The sequence below is a fragment of the Dermacentor albipictus genome, chromosome 7, assembly GCF_038994185.2.
Source record: "Dermacentor albipictus isolate Rhodes 1998 colony chromosome 7, USDA_Dalb.pri_finalv2, whole genome shotgun sequence".
Lineage (NCBI taxonomy): Eukaryota > Metazoa > Arthropoda > Arachnida > Ixodida > Ixodidae > Dermacentor > Dermacentor albipictus.
In genome coordinates, this window is record NC_091827.1 from 71308579 (window position 1) to 71328916 (window position 20338).

At 44.7% G+C, this 20338-nt stretch overlaps 1 protein-coding gene across 4 annotated transcripts in view; it reads left to right on the forward strand.

Moving 5' to 3' along the window:
• Nucleotides 1-5591: 5591 nt before the first annotated feature.
• The window catches only part of LOC135919762 (uncharacterized), a 30594-nt gene continuing 15847 nt past the window's right edge, over nt 5592-20338 (forward strand). The window contains exons 1-7 of one of the 4 annotated variants that reach the window (XM_065453643.2): nt 5612-5970; nt 6040-6201; nt 6285-6334; nt 8220-8311; nt 14234-14394; nt 17387-17408; nt 19441-19635. In XM_065453643.2, coding sequence (XP_065309715.1) covers nt 5817-5970; nt 6040-6201; nt 6285-6334; nt 8220-8311; nt 14234-14394; nt 17387-17408; nt 19441-19635 — 836 coding nt within the window. In that variant the 5' untranslated portion in view covers nt 5612-5816. Of the gene's footprint in view, nt 6202-6284; nt 6335-8219; nt 8312-10125; nt 10246-14233; nt 14395-17386; nt 17409-19440; nt 19636-20338 lie in introns of those variants that run through there. The other 3 variants (XM_065453642.1, XM_065453641.2, XM_065453644.2) reach the window with 3 other exon arrangements.

Below are 20338 nucleotides of genomic sequence, written 5' to 3' on the forward strand. Positions count from 1 at the left end.
GTTTATCATTAAGTTGGAATAATAGACACGAGGTTCAACGAAATCCACGTAGATACTCTCGACCTCGCGGTGGTGTCGTACAGGATAATAGTTCGTGTTGTCCACTTCTCTACTCTTGTGTCCTGTCTGCACGCCTAACCTCTTTTTTGCGTAATAATAGTCGGTAGAGTGAAATTCCATACAGGGATCGAGGCCAAAAGCAAGCACTTGTTATTGCGATATGGACACCCCAGGCGAATTTCCTCCGTTGCCGTCGGTGTCGCCGTGAGTTGCGATACAAGCTTTAGATTAGGGGAACGCAAGCGTTGGGGCCACGCTACTGCGCACGCGCAGACATGGTACTGCCAAGCGCAGAACCGTGATTTCAAGCGCTATCGGCAGCGACTAGACGGATATGTTAATCGGGAAGACAAATCGCTTAGCTATATTAAAAGTAAACCCGGGCCCAAAACACTGCCTTCTCGCACTCCAGATAGGTGCTAAACTGGAAGCTTTGGTCTCAATATACGCGAATTGTGAGCGTCAGAGGGCAGCACACTCACTCATGAGTGCACTCACATTCACTTCCACTCATTGAAAAGGCGTGAGTGCGAGTTAGTGCCAGTGAGTGTGAGCGGAGGTGAGGGCGAGCGCGAGTGCAATACCAGTGAGTGTGAGTGAGTGTCAATGGACGTGAGTGAGAGTGAGTGTGAGCGTGAGTAGGCGCTTAATTGTGAGAGGAGGTGAGCGTGAAGGTGAGTGCGGGGCCTGGGAAAATTATGGTGAGTGAGTGTGAGTGAGTATTCTCCCACACTGCCGACCTAGCTCTATATGCCTTCTATTGGTTCGCTTTCCTGTGGAGTGCATATACCTTCTATCGCCACATGAATTAAGGCAGATAAAGTTATCTTTCCTAACTGATTGGGCGTTCCCACTGAGCGTCTTATCAATCTCCACTCGTCCGCTTAAGTTCTCTAAAAGGGCGGTATCCGCGATAATATTAAAAGGAAAAAAATTGTGCACAAATCATCGACGGTGATCGTCAATGTAAGCGCGAACAGCAGAACGCTTCGAGAAAGCTTGTCGCTTTATGAAAGGATTAGTGTATTTTGAAGGCGTCTATTTGTTGCAGAGAAGACATTTAGGTAGCGTCCGTCAATTACTTCGTTGCGTAATTCCGTAGAGAGCGGAGCCGCACATCTGTAGCGCGGTCGAAGTCCCCTCATATAGTGTACTAGAGTAATGTCTATATTCCCTCATTAAAACCCCTCAATGCCCAAAAGTATACTCTAAAAACAGTTTGCACCCTTTGGGGTGTATATTTGTCCCACAACAATAATCGTCATCTGCCCTGCTTGCGTTTCCTTTCTTGAAAACTCGGCGCTCGCTACTTTCCTGTCGAGAATGCTGCGTCACACTGATAACGCGCATGCCGTTCGTGACTGGGAAGTACCGGGTTCGCAGCGTTGAAGAAAGGATACGCGGGCAAGACAGATGACGATTATTGTTGTGGGACAAATTTACACCCCAAAGGATGCAACTGTTTTTAGAGTGATAGCGCCAACCACTTCCCTTCTCCTCTGTTCCACTCCCCCCCTCGGCGCGACCTTGACAGTGGCGTCGCCTATGCCGACCCTGCCACAGCAGACGTAAGCAGACGACGGCTCGCTACCGGAGGAAATCCGCGCAAAACTTCGAGCCCTGCGGAGGAGTTTTTGAGGCGAGATTTTGCTTCATCAGTGACTAACTGGCCTTAATAATGCCATGTTGTAATTCTGCAATAGGATAGAGAAAAGGGCCGTTATTTAGGGTGTAAGGCGCCCGCACTTTGAGAGTTCGTGCTGCTGAAACGCGACGCATGCACGCGGTGTGGTCAAACACGCGCGATTTGCCGGAGTTTCAAGCTTGGACTGCGTGAAAGTATGTGAACGTGGTTTAGTAGTTTCATTTACGTACCTGCAGGATACATTTGTTCTCCCGCCGCGCGAGAGATTACAACTGTCTAGGCCAGCAATGCCTAGCAATTAACTGGGCCGCTTTTGTTCTGCACCTTTTACAAATGTATGTAGGATATGTAACGGGTTCTGGCGGCCATGAGCAACGTTTTCACACGTAGACGGTATTGATAATGTGAACAACGTACCGGTAGCTTTCGCAGCACATGAAATCGCTTTTTCAGTTATTTATTACAGTGCAAGAGGCTGGAATTTCATAGCAAGAACGAACGTGATGGGAAAAATGAGTTTCCAAAAATAATAACACCCCCTCTCCCCCATCAGCACCAGTAACACTTTCCTTGTAGTGCTAATTTTATATATCTGTAGTGCGTGTGTCTCTATTCTTTTGCGTTGTAAGTTTTCGCAGGGAAGCAGTGTCCCTATAACACGAACACAATATCTTAAAAAGTGGTGTGGAAGAAAGTGTCTGCAATGACATAAAATGTCTGTCATGAAAGGAAAAAAGCTGTGAAATGACAGAAAATTTGGCGACGGAAAATGGAGCTTTACAGAACTTTTCTGTTATTCGCCGACAGAAGAACTTGTGAAATAACAGAAAAGCAAACACGGAAAACTGAACTTCACAGACATTCTCTGTTAGTTGCAAACAAAAAGAACTGTGAATTGAGCGAAAAATGTTAAAACAGAAAACACAGCGTAACAGAAACTTTATGTTAATTTCACAGAAATTCTATGTTAGCTGCAAACAAAGAAAACCTGTGAATTAACAGAATATCAAAAGCTTAAACGCGCTAAAAACCGCACACAGCACATACGCAAGCACTTTTTTAAAGAGGCAGGCGTAAACTATATATGTTCAAGAGAAGAGGTAATAATGAAGAACCGGGGCACTTCACAAAGCCGTGCAGTTTTCGCAACCTCGTTGAAGCCCACCCGCCCAATGCTATGCATCCACGATTTTCTTTGTGCGTTGGGCTAACCTTGTCGGTTGCGGCAACCGAAGGCGCAGCAGCACGGCATCGCAATGAAGTTCTCGTCCATAACACACTTGATTTGGTTCGCTAACGCACTCGATCAATCGGTTTGCGCGTACTTTCGTCGCACGTGGGTCGACAATGGCGGTCGGAGCGCGCTGGAATGAAAAAAATATAGAAAAGTGCATGGCAAAGCGCAACGCGTGCTTCCAAGTGACACGGATTGGCCAATGCGGAAGTGGAGGAAGCTGGGACCGACGAAAGAAGGCGGCGAGGAGGAAACGCCGAGGAGGAAACGCCGAGGAGAGCGGTTGGCGGATAGATCTAATATGGCGCTACTTTTGAGGGATGAAGGGGTTTTGCAACTATATATGGGTTTTACCCATGGCTTTACCCCTCACTAGGGTGCCTGAATGGCAAACTTCCTTCATGCTGAATGTCTTTTGCCGCCTCTCGCAGCGGCGAGGGAGAAACTATTCAGACAACACCCCCTAAAGTCTATGGGGTGTTGTTCAGGCACCCTGCCCCAGATCCTGGAGCAGAACTCTTCAGCAGAAGCGCCATCGCATTATCGCCCATTGCCTTATTTCACTAGCGGCATTTGACAAAATACTTATTTTACCGCTGCAGATGTCATAATCTAGAACTCGCGTGAGAGCTACGTTAGCATCGAAGGTTTCTTACTCTCGCATTAGGGTGTCCCAACTAATCATGCATCAAGATTTATATATATATGCAAATGCCACGTAGCTGGACAGTACCAAGGTAATGTTGTTTGCCGTCGCTTGGAGATACTCAGATTATTTTTGGCATTGTGCGTAATTACATGGTGTATTACTTAATAAATAATTTCTCAAATATTGTAATTAGATGAAAAGTGTCAATGGGAAAATTGTAGCGCATTATGAAAAACTCTCAATACAGCTTTCTTTTGCACAATACGTATTAAACGAAAGTATTTTTCCGAGCGTGAAGTTGAGAGTATGACGGAAGCCCGTCTGGTCGGGATGATGCATACTTAAAAGGAAGAGGTCTGGTCACCGACCAAAAATGGTTTAAAAGAGTTATTTATGTTTCGGCTCCCCCACGGGAGCCTTGTTCACAATGAAAGAAGCGGCAGAGCTGGCGCCCCTTTTTATGTGCGTCTCAAAACATGATTAAGGCACCTGGCATACATGGGCGGCAGATTGCCTTCGTTGCGATTAAGAGTGTGCGCCGTGGTTTGGAAGATTAGGGACTCAAGATAAAGACGCGAAGAATGATTTCGCTCCTTCGCAATCACACGAGATTTCTCCCAGTTAATCTTATGTGATGTGGCTGCGCAGTGTTCGGCCAAGGCATTTGATGCAACGTGTCGTTTCTGGACGTCATTCATGTGTTGCTTAAGTCTTGTTTTGAAGTTGCCGGTTTCACCGACGTAGACATATCGACAGTCCGCACACGGAATGACATACACCACGCCTGGGAACTTGTCCTTTTCCAATGGGTCTTTCACGTGCACGAGCTCGTGTCTCAGTTTCCGGGAGGGCACATGCGCAGCCTGGACGTCATATGACCGCAGGACGCGTGCAAGAGTTTCGCTTATGCCGGGGACGTACGGAATCGAAGGGGGTCCAAACTGGGTGGGTACTGTGCGAGCCAGCTGACGCCCTACCGAGTCAATGACGTACTCAGGGTATCCACAAGCCATTAATTCCCTCCGCACAAGTGCATTGTCCGCCATGTGGTCTACCGCTGTTGTGCACACGTTTTTTGCCCGACGAAGAAGAGAGCCGACAACAGACCTCTTTTGCGAAGCAGGGTGCACCGATCTGTAGTTTAGGTAGCGGCCCGTGTGAGTGTGCTTCCTAAACACCTTGAATAACAGGTTTGGCCCATATCTCGCTGCACAAGGGTGTCCAGGAACGGCAGTTGCCCTTCGGATTCCACTTCAACAGTGAACTTGATTGCTGCTTGTATATTGTTTAGGTGAGCCGTGAAAGGGTCAAGGTTTTTCCTTTGCAAAATGCTGAAACAGTCGTCGACATATCTGAGGAAGACTTTAGGTGCCGGTGTAAATGAGGACAGCGCTTGAGCTTCGATAGCCTCCATTGTTAGGTTGGCTACTGTGACCGAAATCGACGCACCCATTGCTGCTCCATGTACTTGCCGATAACGCTGCGAGGCTGGAAAGTACCAGTCTCGCAGCGTTAAAGAAAGGAAACGCGGGCAGCACGGATGACGATTATTGTTGTGGGACAAGATACACCCCAAAGGGTGTAAATTTTTCTAAGAGTGTACACTCTTAGAAAAATTTACACCCTTTGGGGCTTATCTTGTCCCACAACAATAATCGTCATCCGTCTTGCCCGCGTTTCCTTTCTCTAACGCGGCGAGCCCGGTACTTCCCAGTCACGAACGGCATGCGCATTATCAGTGTTACGCAGCATTCTCGACAGGAAAGTAGCGAGCGCCGAGTTTTCAGGAAAGGAAACGCAAGCAAGGCAGATGACGATTATTGTTGTGGGACAAATACACACCCCAAAGGGTGCAACCGTTTAGTGTACGGCGGCGCCCACCGACCTGCGCTCATTTATGAGCGAAAAAGTGCTCACGCACGTGATTTTTCAGAGAACAGCTATTACATGCTCCAGCAAATTAACTTGCATGGTTCATTTTCTTTGCGACAGTCAGATAACCGTAACGTACTTGATGCTATATAGCAAACGTGCTCGATCGGTAGCGAAAATCAGAACTTATGAGGAGAATCGGAAACTCAGTGCTCGGATGTGTGGTTCGCATTGGCGGCATCGGCATCGACAATGCATGCTTGCATATGGCGGAAAGTGGCAAAAATGTTTTGAGTGCCGCCGCTGCATCGGTCATATGGGTCCCGTAGTTTGCGTAGCGCTTTCGAGTCCCTGTCATGTCATCGGACAAGCAAATAACTGAATGCTTCAAGATGAAAAAGCCGAAAAGCTCGCCAGCTAAGGCGGCGTCGACCTCTTTCACTACACCCAAGCGACGCAGCGGGAAGTCCAGGTCGACTCCGAATAAACTTGGACGCTCGACGCCGAATAGTAAGGCATTGAAACGCTGGCGCTTCAGATATTATGCACTCGCTTATAAACTATTTCATGTGTCTTCAGGTTCCGCCGAAAGCAGTCCGCGAGATCTGCACGATGAAACGTACAACCATGCTCCGCTGGATCTCAACAACTTGGTCGTCGACGAGTTCCTCTGTTCCCAAGACGTTGTAAACAGCGATGTCATTTGGGACTGCAGTTCGCCGCGCAGCAGACTTGTTTCTGGTAACGTGTTTTCGTGTGGCCGCTCTTTTCTTTTGATTCCTTTAAGTTTTAACTGACATCCTCTTGGCATCGTGTATGCGCAGCGCCCGGCGGATCGGACGTCGAAAGCTTGGTCAAGATGTTCCGGACAAAGGTAAGCAAAATTTGTGTACCTAATAGAGCGGTAGCCGAATTCTAGGGATCAGCGTTGCTATTGCGGCTATAACTGTTGCAGATACCTTCCCGCTCCGCGCGAAGGTCTTTGCCGTGCACCTCAGCTGGTTTTCAACCACAACTGAAAGCTGGGGCCGAAACCAACCACGCCACCAGGAAATGCGTTTTTTTTTTGTTGTTGTCATAGAGTAACGGAAACGATGCATAGGCTATGACAAAACGCAGGACAAAGTCAAACGTCAGGCGATCGAAGAAGATGTCAGAATATTGGCTACATTAAGGAAGTGAATACCGTATTGGTGAATATCAATTGCTAATTTTGTTTTTAATGTTCTGTGTAAAATACCGTAAAACAAATGCCGGGACCAACGAATCGCTAAAGCAGCGGTGAATATTCATGGCTTTTTACATACTCTGCTAACCACATCCTGTGCAGCAAAGTAACACGTGGACTTTTGCTACTTCTTCACTGAAACCATTGACCTCGTAGGTGCATATATTTTTCTAGCATTTATCATAAATGTCACATGCTTGATGATTTCTAAACATAATGCAGTACGCAGCCGATGTAAATATTCGTGGTATAAGGGTCGATCTGGATAAACCCACAAGGTGCAAATTTGAGACACGCAATGCCTCACGGTGCAATTTCTATGCTGTGATGCACAAGATTGTCTGGACCCTGTACTGAGGTGAGCAATGCCAACATCACATAGTTATATATATTCTAGTACACTGTAACATAGTGAAGGACAAGATTGGAAGCGGCAGCAGACTTGAATGTTGTCCAGAGGTGGCCAAAACATGACCGCTGTATTGGTGCATAATTGGGGGTGACGCACTCGCAAGAAGGAAAAAGAGCATAGTGGAAATTGGCTGTTTTTTTTTTTCAGATCGAAACATAGAAATAATGAAAAGAAAAAAGGAAATGAAAGTGGGTGAAAAAGCAACTGGTCCCGATGGGAGTCGAAGCCACATATTACACACACAATGCTCTACCACACCATTCGGCTATGGTGGTGGCTTCCCTCCTATAAAATTTCTTGGGAATTTGTGCATGTCTTCTAAATCTTAGCTTGGGAGTGTTAGCCAGCGCCACTAATAGCCGCGGCATTTTCTAACACTCCTGGTTAGTTGCCTGCTACCAAACTTGGTAGCAAGCAACCAATCAATAAAGCCTTGTATGCTACCTAAAGGCATCAAGGCTGCCAAAGTCGGGACCCTTGCTTTGGAACAAGTAAGAAGAATAAGGAGGACCATCTTGCAGCGTGTGGTTTACACCATTGCAGAACATTGAAGTCACTGAGGCTGACGCAAAACTGGCCCATCCTATAGATGTTGTATGGAGGTTACAGGATTTGACCTTGCAGTTGACTGTAGATGGTAAATTGGTGCGCTTTATACTAGAAAGCCTAACCTCATATGGGCAGTGACGTGCAGGTTGTTGCATGGTGCAACTGATATTTCGTAAAGCATTGCAAGTCTTTATGTCGTACTACTGCCCTTTCACAGTTTTGTACTTTTGGGAAAAACTGCAACTTTGTTATTTGTTAGTACGGCTTAATTGTCCTTAGTAGTACTGAAAGTCGTTGCCTGCAAGTTCCCTCTCTGCAAGCAAAGCAGTCCTTGCGGTAGAAAGGGCGGAAAATGTCTTTGTTACCCAAAGCATTATTCCAATGCATCCACAAGACACGAATACCGCGAGGCACGAGCACACTGCTTGGATTCACATGGCTTGCCCATGTCATTTTCTCCTAATATTGAACTCTCTCAAGGAACTGTTTTGATGATGTGTGAATGACCTTGCAAACGCAACCTCAGTTGGCTGTTCCTTCCAGGTCTTCATGATAGCTCTCACATTTCAGCCTCAAGATACCAAACCAATACCGTCGGCATTCAGCATCATTAGTGCAAGCTATGTCAAGACTTCAGCTGTAGGAGGTGCTACTACACCAAGGTCAGTTTGCTTCACTTTTGCATTATTTGGTGGCTTGCTAGCATGATTATAGCATTCGGTTTGGTGGAAGTTCGGATGTGCCTGCAAATGCTGGTATTATAAATTCAAACATCACAGCGGTGACGGTTGAGCTTATAATACTACTTCTGTGTCACGAGCAGTCTAAGTGATCATGAAGCAGTGTCATTATCAAAGTAATAAAAGCCCATTCGGGCTTGCTAGATATTCCAGCTACTTCTTTTTACAACTTATTTCTTATTGAGTGCTTCACATTACAAGTGAAGAGTACGACTCTGCAATACCTACAATCCTGAGAACAGAGTCCGGCAGTTTGAATTTGCTGTTACAGATAGACGTTAAAAAATTGCCTGGCCCTAATAATTTGTCAAGCGCTTTCCTCAAGCGATACACGAGTCAGTTGTCCCCCTTCCTGCAAAAAATTTTCAGTGCATCACTTGAAACAGCAGTGCTTTCCGTGGACTGGTTGCGCGCAAAGGTCGTGCCACTTCACAAAGGTAGGAACAAGCAGCTTCTAGACACATACAGGCCAATATCCCTAACGAGCACATGTTTCAAATTAATGGAACATATAATAAATAAAGCTATTGCAACTTATCTGGAAGAAAATAACCTATTATACTTCATACAACACGGCTTCAGGCAAGGTTTTCAACTGTAACTCAACTTTTAAAAATTATACACAACTTTACTGTAACGATCAATTCAAGACTGCAAGCTGACACAATTTTTGTAGATTTTTCGAAGGCATTCGACCAGGTTCCACACAGTTTACTAATCTTCAAACTCAAATTAATTGGTATTAATCCCAAGACTGTTTCATGGATCGAAGCCTACCTCTCGAATCGATCCCAGTTTGTTTGTGTAAAAAGTACTGAATTGGACTATCTTGATGTTCTTTCTGGTGTGCCACAGGGATCGGTTCTGGGGCCAACTCTGTTTCTTTTATATATTAACGACTTGTATACATGTATGGAACCAGGGGTTCTAACAAGGCTTTTTGCGGACGACTGTGTCTTATATACACAACTGTTGAAACAGTCGATGAACAGACAAAACTTAATAAGTCTCTAGAAAACATCGTTACCCGGTGCGAAAAATGGGGCATGCAAATTAACACACAGAAAACTAGGTGTATGACTGTAACACTTAAGAAAGAGCCCTTAAATTTCACATATAAACTAAGTAATACTTCGTTGGAACAAGTAGACTCAGTCAAATATCTAGGTGTCACAATAACAAGATCGCTGAAATGGGACGTACATGTCAATAATGTCTGCGCACGCACATTCGAACAACTCAGATTATTGCGAAGAAAGCTAGTGACAGCCCCCCCACCTTGGTGAAATTAACTGCTTATAAAACACTGGTTAGGCCAATATTAGAATACGGCAGCATAGTATGGAACCCACATCAAAAGTATTTAAACTTGGCATTAGAAAAGATCCAAAGCAGGGTGCTCTGATACAAATACACAAAGAACTCAAGGTACGACAGCGTAACTGCGCTTCGCACACAAGCGGGCATACCAACATTTGCTGTTCAGAGGCGGTTGGCCTGTTTGAAGTTCCTTTACCTTCTTTACCATGACCTGATAAACTTAACAAAATCTGACTACTTGGTGCCCCCCCGGACGTCACTCCAGTCGAACTAATATGATAAATGTATTAGACCATTCTTTTCGCGTTGCAGCACACTAAAATACTCATTTTTCCCTTCAACAATAGATCTGTGGAATTCCCTGCCAAGTGACATCGTTTGCTCACAATCTGTGCATTCATTCGTGTCGACACTCGAATTGCACTTCGAGTCATTATCGGAATGATGACTGCATTGTGGTCGTCTTGGCTGAGCGTTCCTCAAAAATTATCAATGACACATTGCCATGCCCCAACTTCTTTCACACACCGGTGTCCGTAAGTTCTTCCGTATTTCTCTGCGCTTGGTTTTTGCGCACGTTTGTCCATAGGATGGTATGATAATATAAATTACACTTGATATTGTTTGTACATTACACGGCACACCCAAATGCATTTTTTCCTGTATTAACTGCTTCTTACACTTTACATGGTGTACGCACTGTATAGGTTGTTTTTGTTCCCTTGTATTTACTTATTGCTGACATGGTGCGTTTGTAACCGTTGCTTTTTTGTTTGAGTTTGCTGCAAACCCCCTGTATAACAAAGCGCTACGCCTGTACTGTACTGTACTGTACTATGCCTAAAAAAATTTTCAAGTTGGCTCATTAATAGCTGAGATAGAAATATTTCAGTGCCCTAAACCCATGATTTCAGAAGGCAAGCTTCACTGCATAGCGAGACCCTCCACTCGCCCCATCTAGCCTCCACAAGCGAAATTCCTTCCCTGTGTTCTCCCATACCGAACCTCGAGGATCGCGTGACGCATACGTCACGGGTGCCGCCTTCTTTTTTTTCTCCTTGCATTTTTTTTTTCTTCGGCGCTGCGCACTTTTGCTGACGGCACGGCACACAAGCTGTTGTGATATCTCATTTCGTGCAGCGCAGGATTTTGTGCACTGTGCACAAGGACACATGACTAACGGTGTAATTCAGTACTACACAAATACTGAGGCAGAACAAGCGGAACACAATAGAAAATGGCATAGTTTCGGTACCTGTGCACGTGACCGCACGACCGTGGGAACAAGCAGATGAAGCAAAAGTGCATCTCTCTTGCTTCGGTGCGAAGTAAAACAAAAAACACGCAGACATTCCGTTTGTGCATTTTATTATTTCGCTAAACTTCAGTTCGTCAATTCAAGCAACAGATCGCACAAATAACAGATGTTGCCTTGAATAATTCTCGAAGTCACGTATCACCACAAGTGACGTCACACTACGGACATGACTACATAGGCGCAGGGACGCGACTACATCACCGTGCGGCTTGGAGCACGGTTGCCGCGAGAGTAAGCGAAAATGCCATTCGGATTGAAATTTCAGACCTTTCCACGGTACATAGTGATGCAATTCTTTGAAAACACGATCGTTAGTGCGCCTTGCATGCTCTGCACTTGTCAGCTCAATATGGCCAGACCTGTTGAGGGGCCCCTTAAGGAACACAAGAGAAAGTAATAATTTGCTATTTTTATTAAAAGTACTGGGAATGAAAAAAAAAACTGAAATATACAAATATGCACTTGGTTTCTAGTTTTAAAGTTTTGTAATTTGACCAAAAAAAGAAATTTATTGTCAAGATTTGTTGGCGTCGATACTAGCCATAATGATACCCATGCTGTGCATGAAAGCATTAGCTTTGCAAAAACGGGCGAGTTCTTATTGTACAAGAAGCATTTGTTTTTACTCATTTAGCAGGCACCTGGCTTGTTTTCGACTGCAGCCTTGAGGCTCGCGAAGCAGTGGTTATCAGGTCAAGGAACAAGCAGAAGCTTCCTCATACTTTATTATTGCGTTTGATCAGCTTTTCTGTACAAGCAAGGCGGTTGGTCTCAAGTACAGTGTTGTACAGTAATGTGGTGTGTTGTGTAATCTTGAACAGTAATGAATAAGTGCATTTGCACAGACGGTGTTCAAAGTGTTAGGGATTAGACAGCCAATCAAGCTTCAGTCGAAAGACGGTCTGAAATCGACTGCTTGCTATTGCGTGAATGAAAACGCCACACGACGAAAAGGATTGCTCATAATAATTTTTACATAAGCTGTCAAAGCACTGATGGATAAAAAGCACTCTCAGTGGGGAAAATAAAGTTTCACTTGATATTAGCTGAACAAAATGATCAAACTAACACGCACTCATGGTCATCTTCTGTTGTTTGAGACATTGTTATAACAGGCTATGTGTTGGAAAATTGACAACCTGAGAGAAGCTTCTATGTCTTCCCTACTCCTGTCATTTAAACATGATTTTACCGAGTCAACCGAAGTGCTAATTTTGCATTTCTTTATTGAAGGAGTGATAGGAGCACTGGAGGCTAGTTCCTACGATACCTCCAGTAAGTTTTATTCCTCCACACTCCCTAACTGCCAGAACTCAGCAAATCTGACAAATGGTTAAAGTTCACTCATAATTTCAGATGGTGCACAATGTTGCTAGCAGAATTCCAGCAAAAATGTTTAACAATACATAGAAAACATTAGTAGTTCGATCACATTAGTAGTTTTTGTAGATGCAGTGACAAAAGGGTTTGGCACATCTGCTGTGGCAGCATTTTATGGAGCACAGATCATGGCTCGATGCAAAACACCCGGCGTCTTGTGTTTGTGAGATCTTGTGTTCTTGAGCATCTTGTGTTTTGTGAGACTGATCTAGGTATATCGTTGGAAAAAAAAAAATGGCCCTTAAGATAACGAAATGAATGAAGAAACGAGAAAGAGGCAGAATAGAGATAATCAGCATTTAACCCTTTCGCTGTCGGACCTTTCTGGCCGTGACGCACCCCCAGTGTCGGCTTGGTTTCAGGGAACGAGCATAACAGGGAATGAACATAGCAATTTATTTTTGATTATGATTGGTATACAAATGACATAGTCAATGCAATATACACATTTCAGTGTTCTGCAGCTGTTGTTAGTAAACATCATCATCAGCCTGACTATAAAATCCCTTCAACATCCGAATCTGACGATGCGGAACCCTCTTCCTAGCATGCGACTCTGTCCGGGTCCGAATCCCAGCTCAGCTCGTATTCTGAATCGGAATAGAGCCACCGCTCCAGTGAGCAGAAGAAGGTCCCGCGCGCTGAGCCATCCGAAAGTAACCGCGCGCAGGGACGATGCGCTTTCAGTTGCCCGCACAACGGAGATAAATGGGACGTTGCGTGATCAAGATGACAGAGGGAGATGGAAAAAGGCTAAACAAAGTTCGAAGGGCTTTACGTTTACCGCTGCAAGTCGGAAGCGAGGGTGCGGCGAGAGAGCGAAAGCAGCAACGAGTCACTCTTTTCGGAGAGGCAACGGCACGTGCGTCTGAACTTGACGCGCAGTAGCAGGCACACCAACAGAAGAAAAATAAAACCTTCAAACCAGCGGAGATAACAGAACAACCCTTGAACCCATAACCACACGCGTGCGACGTATGATACAGTGAACACGGAGCCACCGCGCCACTCAGCAAAGAGAAAGTGGGGAGTGGCAGTCGCGCCGTACTCTTCAATACATGGAGTAACACGGGTCGGGGCGAATATACGAACTTGTAGAAAGAGTCAACAGATAGCGTGGCCAATGCAGGAGCGCCAGCTTTGCGCTCTGGCGCGAAATTTTGAACGCACGATAGAGAACGTACCGGTACGTCAGTGACACTGTGGGGGGGAAGCGCGATGACGTACCGGTACGTCCGTGACAGCGAAAGGGTTAATCATTAAATCAGTTGAGCCTCGGTGTACGTCGACTTTGTCATCTTGATCATCGACACTCGGTGTAAACCCCCCTGTCCCCCTTTTTAAAAAGTTTTTTTGTTGTACGGAAAGTCTTCTTTTTTATATATATATTTTCAGATAAAAGAAAGGCCTATGATGGCTCAAGTTTGACACTTATAATCTTTTGTATAACTTTTGCCAAACGTTTAAAATTGTGGTCATGTACAGCGAAAAAGTGTTGGGGATCTGCGGGCTTCTCTTCTAACTTGCTCCGGCTACTCAGCCATGTCTTTTTCGCCTGGTAAATTTGTCAGGCTATGTCAGTGGACAAAACCACAAGGCACCTGAAGCCTATGTTTGTAAAAATTGAAAAGGTCTATAGGGGCTTTATTGAATTTTTCACTGTTGATCAGCTAGTACCACTGAAGTTGCTAAGCGGCCACTTGCTGTTCTCCCCTTCAGTCATTGCACAACGGGGGACAAGCCAATGATGAGAAATCAGTGTTTTGCCTCACGAGCAGAAGCCGGTCGGTCTGTGCGACAGTCTCATGCCATGCCAACCGTTCCAGAAGGAAGAAGAGAAATGCGAGGAAGAAAGCCAGCGCGGCCAGTGCGCAGGCAGTCATGGACCAGATGCAAGAATTGTGGGACATGGTGCAGCAGTCCAAGAAGAATGGCTTTGGACCGTCGACTGCTGCTGACATTCCTCAGGTGTCCGTAGAGGCGAAAGGTGAGACTGTCTCCGTGTGTTTTTGATGTGATAATGTTAAGAGCCCGTGTCGCAAAAAAATTGATGTAGGCGTTGGCAGAGTTGTCCATTAGAGAAAAATCATGCCGAACCATGCAGGCCCTCCTTTTGGCGTATAGGCATTACTGAAGTAATTGAATTTCTCAGAGTAAAATACGTCGGCATATTCGTAAAGCACAACTTACACGGAACCTATAGACACGATAGCATCAGATTGTAGTTTGAATATACGGAAAAACATAATTATATTACACAGAAACTCCAACATAAATCACTTTTCCAGCTGCTGTTTGAGGTCTGTCTTAGTGGCCATGGACACTAAGTGTGTATACCAGGGGGACCTAGTGAGGGGGTTGTTGTGTTTAACTTAATGAAGTGTGCTGGAGACATGTACTGATGAATGCTATCGCGTCCTCCAAGTTTTTTTTCAAGAACACTGACACAACACTTTCCTGTTGCTTCCTTCCTTTTATTTTATATTACCTGTTCACTTAGTAATAACAGTGCAAGGCCTGAATTCCTCAAAGCTGCTCTTTCTTGGCTTTGGCATCTCAGGAATGCATTGCTGTTGTTTTTTCTCTACTGCCATTGCATCCAAATCTTTTTTGTTGACAATCAATCAGACCTCACTGCCCAAGAGCAAATGCAGATCAGTGTCCAAGTTATGGCATGGGTCCTGTCTCCCTTCTTCACCTTGTCCCCCATTTTAAGTGCCTTTTTGAAGGTCAGCCAGCACCAATTCGTCCAATTTGCTACCATTATGATCCCTTGGCTTGAGCAAGGCATTATATATTTTTTGTTTTTATGCAGTTAATCCTCGATATAATGAACTTCAATATATCGAAGGGTTCAGCTTTTTATAACTTCTTGTACATAGAACGCCATGTATGTAGAATCTCCATATAAAAAAGTGCATGTATACATGCTTTCAATTTGATGAGATTTTACTGCCGTTGCAAAGAAATACCGAGACATTAAACCAAAACTTCTGTGGATGCATATGGTCAAATGGTTGAATTACAAGTGGCTGCTTGCAAATGACAAGAAAGAGAAAGAAGCCGAGAAGAAAAGTGGCTTCGTGAGTGCCGTATACCCGCACGTGCAAAGAGAAACAAGTATGGGTAGCGAGCTTGTGGTACCGCGGTCAAGCGTGTACGAGGGAAAGGGAGGGGGGAGAGTGGGGGCCAGGTTCGCACGTGTCTCCATTTCTAGTGCAGCCGCAGCTGCCCATGGCTTTCAGCGCGGCTTAGCGCTTATGCATCCTGTGTGCCCTGTTTTAAAGGTAATCTGCTACGTGTACAAAGAGTGGGCCTTCCAACGTGACGTAGCACCATGTGCGCTGTCTTCCTGCTCGTTTGGTAGTGGCAGTCGCATAATCTCGAGTTTCGGAGACGCGTTCAAGCGAGAGGCAGACAAAGCATTCGCTCCCCGCTGCTGGCGCCTTTCATGGTAGCGTCGTCTGACTAGAAGCAACTCTATCAGCCAAGGGGGCGGAGTAGAAATGAAGTTGTAGACACGGCACAAAACTGTATCTTTTTACGTTGACTCTCAAATTAAACAAAATGAATACTTTTACAGCGCAGTTCTTAGCCGCTCATTCCTGCGTTTAGCATCAGCGTCCCTCGACCTAAGTGAGCGAACGAGTGCAACGGGGGATGAAAGAACGAACGCAGAGAGCGGCGGGGCGGGGGGGGGGGCGGTGATGTCACACGCGGCGATAGTAAAGAGAGCATGAGGAGGAGAATGTAGCAGAACCATGAGGTGGAAAGCAGGGAAGGAGGGTATGGCGAAAACGTGAGAAGAAAAGCGGAGTGCCGCGCAAGATGGTCTCTGCGGCGACGACCGCTACGAGATGGCACAAGAGTAGCGCACCGTCTTCTGTTCATCGATGGCATGGGGTGAGCATGTCCACCGATACCATATATGAAAACAAAGTGCTCCGTGAGCAGAGGTCTGTCAGCAGCGGTTGCTGTGAATTGCACCCACGCGTCACCCATAGGCTGCCTCTCACGATCTCCCCATTAGCGAGGTAGTCATCCTACACTTTGCTCCATTTGCAGTGCGCTGCATGAGACAGATTGTACGCGCCAGCCAGTATATCGCAAAATGAAAACATGTATATAGCTGCGCTCAAATTTCAAATTACGGAGTATCGTAATCGGCGGTAAATTTTTTCTCATTCAGATTTTCGTTTTCTGATTGCCTGATAATTTGGAAAATCACCCCTCTCTTGTAAGAAATGTCCGTCAATAACTCTACTTATTTTCACACAATTCTGAATTTTAATGCAATGAAATTAAAATTTAACGAAGCAAATCGCTAATTTTACTGACTTCATTAAATCAAGGTTTAGCTCTATGTAGTTAATTTGTAGTAGGGTGAGGCATGAAAATGTGCAGCAAGTAATAACTACTTGGAAGAAAAAGAATGTGAAATATTTCAGGATGTACGAATCACTCATACGAGAGGACATATTAGATACCCTGCAAATTCAGATTACTTAAGCGGTGGCTGCAGGTCTCTCCCAGACACAGTTACAGAATCTGCAATAACAAATACATCTGGATTGAGGCTTGCCTTTCATGTGGCGACCAAAAACAACTGCTGGTTTGTGCACTGCAGTTTTCACCTTTATCATTAGAAATATTCACTTATATTGCTGCCTAATGTGCAAAAATTAAAGCAGCCACTAATGACTAGGTTTTTTTTTTCTTTATCAGCTTTGAGCTCCAATTCAGTGTTGTTCAAATTGCTAACAGCGAGTTTGGCCATTTGATGCCATGATTCATGTCACGTGGTGTCATCACCATCTGCTTGTTACATGCATATAAAGCTTCTGCATGCATTAAAGGTTACTTACGATATTTGCTGTATAACAAGTGTAATCTGCCGGCTTAACTTTACCTGAATCTATTAGCGTCTCTAAAATGATGCACATGTTGATAAATTTTGTTCTTGGTTTTCTACGTTGCAGATGCTGCAAACAGCAAATCACTGTGAGTGTGAAGGTTCAGTTCATTTTTAGACATTACAATCTAGTTGTTATTTGTATCCACCTGTAGTTCGAGTTCACGATTTTAAGCAGTGCTAACTGCTAGCTGTGCACTTGTGTTGTCATAATGCGAAACTGAGGCACTTTGTCTTGCGTATCGTGGTTATGTTGGGATGCCAGTGAAACTGATTACTTGTACAGTTGTCAGTGAATGAAATGCGATGTACTGTGAGCGCTCGTTTTCTTCAACATATTGTGTAGCTGTGAATTCGATGCGTTTCTTGAAGGTAGCGAAAAGCGTGCACATCGCGCCCCCATACCTCTCCCCTTGTAGCTGCCGGGAGTGAAAGGTTGCTTTGCAAAATGAGATGCAGTGCAAAACTTATCAAAGCCTTGAGTTTTGATACCAAGCAGGCTGTGAACTTCAGTTAAAGGACAAAGAAGCATCTCTTTAAGCAATCTTTTAGGGTGTTCCAATTCTGGCTAGCATCGGGGACCTTCTGTGTAGACAGCTAGTAGGACAGCTTTGAGCCCAAGTATTGGAATGTGTCTGGAACTGACAGGAAGGCGCCTCTGCAATATGATGCCACCTTGCGCCGACAAGAAAAAGTTAAAAAAGGCACATATAATAGCTGCATTTTAGAACTGTGCATGTGTAAACCCATGAAAAGCACAATATGGCTTGTATTAAGCTCATAGGGAAGCGTGACTACATTTTTTTGTGTGCAGACGATCTTCCTGTTAAGTTTCCAGGCTACCTGCTCAGTCACCATCTCATTTGGACAGCAATCATATTCCAGGCTGGCTTCGTGAAGCTGTCTTCTTTGACGAATTTGCCAGAATTGTCTGCTTGTCACTCCTGTATACTCCTGTCAGACAGAAAAATTTAGTGTTACCTTGAGTTAGTGCACTTCACCGTTAGTGTCACTCGCAGGATGTGACATGATGGTTTCCCTGTGACGTTTTAGTGATGCTCGCTGCATAACATACCCGCCATTCAATGCTTTCGTCAAACTATCTTTGCTGTGCCTCGGGGAAAGGCTGCTGCACTGCATTGCTGCGTAGCGCAAAATTCTTATGCATTGCATTGGAAGCTGTAACTGCGACATTGGAAGGACATTTAATCAACTACATTATGCTCAAAGAGGGTTGGAAGATGTAGCCTATTTGGCATTCCATTAATTTTGTGGCAAGAGCATAAGTTGCAAAGCAGTAAAAAGTGGACGACAACAGGCAAGGACAAAAGGCCCAACAGCTGTCTAGAATGCACACATAAGTGCTCAAAATGCATCTGATAATGTGTGCGTAAACAAGGGCTTGTAAGACAAGGAAAATCAGAGCGCCTCTTGCGAAGGATACCCATGCACACTACTATATGTTAATAAAGTTGCAGAGAACAAAGTAAAGAAGGGATTGCCAAGCATGTCTCGTTTTGTTATTTTTGTTTATGTAGTTTCTTTTAAATCTATAAGTAATGCCTGCCGACTTGGATTTGCATAAATAAGTTCGTCACATTACTTGCATACAGCTGCATTTGTCATTATGTGTTGCTCTGAGTGATATTGCTTGTTTAAATATGTTTGTGTCTGAAAAGAGACCGTTGCATGTGTTAAACATTTGTGAGAGTTGCCAGGAAAATCCACAATTTTAGGTTGCCAGACAGAAAGGAGACCGGTTTTCCCCCGGGATGCCTCTTTAAAAATAACGACCAATTTTTATCCCCTAAATTGAAAAATATGTAGATATATATCTAACCCAGAAATGAAGGACCCTATCTGCTTATTATGACCTACCTCAGTGCTTGAGTTACTGTAATTCACTCATTGGGCTTTGTACAAGTAGTGGATTTTTTTCTTTTTAGCTGTTGTGGATGTTTTGGTTGAGGTTTTATCGAACGGCAGAATAGTAGCCTTTTTCTCTGTTGTATCTTTTTTCCCCGCTTGATATGCTTTACTGTTGATGTTGTTTGTCTGCTTCCAGTTGGTGTTATGCCACTTTTATTAAAGAAGTGTCATTATTGATTTGTGTCCTTTAAGCCTGGATGGCATTGCTGCGAAAGTGGAAGAGGATATGGTGTCCCAGAAGGACACTGCCAACAACATTGCGGAGGCGACAGTAGCAGTGGAACCGGTGGCTGATGCTGTTGAAGATGATTACGACCAGTGGTTAATGGGTGATGACAGCATCTTGGTGGCCGCAACACAGGACATTGACGTGTCGTCACCCGCCAGGTAAGAGACCACTGGAAGGGAACGTGTGCGCCGGCTAGGGCTCTTTAATTTCCGAGTTCTCTGGAGAAAAAACTGCTAGCCTCCTGGTTAGCTGCGATGGTAGAGCGACTGCTCCAGAAAGGCTATGTTCCCAGGTTTCATCTCCACACAAGGACAAATGTATTTTTTTTTAACTGTCCAGCTTCCTTTTTTTGGAGAAAACTGCAAGGGTGTATTTTTTAGTGTTGAGATAAACTCAGGTTTACGACAATTCTTCCCTTTTGAGTATGATCTTGGTGGTGAAAGATGTATATTGACCCCACCATGGCATCTTTATTGTACACTTCTCCATTAAAGTTGTAAATAATAAGAAAAAAAAGTAAGCCTTTAGTAATTCCTTCTGCTCTGAGCTAATTTACTGTGGCATCGGCTGCATCTCATGGCAGGCGCTGTCATCTTCTCAAGGGTGACTGCTAGTACTTTGAAATGTGTAGTTACGGTACTCAGTCTTACCTCTTGACTGGGAAGGATCCTCCGACTTGTAGCAAGTGCGGCAATAATCTCGCAGTCCTCCATGTTCTTATTCAATGCCCTGCAATAGAGGCAGAGACGAAAACGTACGTCCCTTCTGCATATCGTGAAAATATACCTCTTCACCCGGCATTTTTTCTTAGCAATGAACTGCTTTGAACCTGAAGATAGTCTTAGAGTTTTTAGCTGAAAT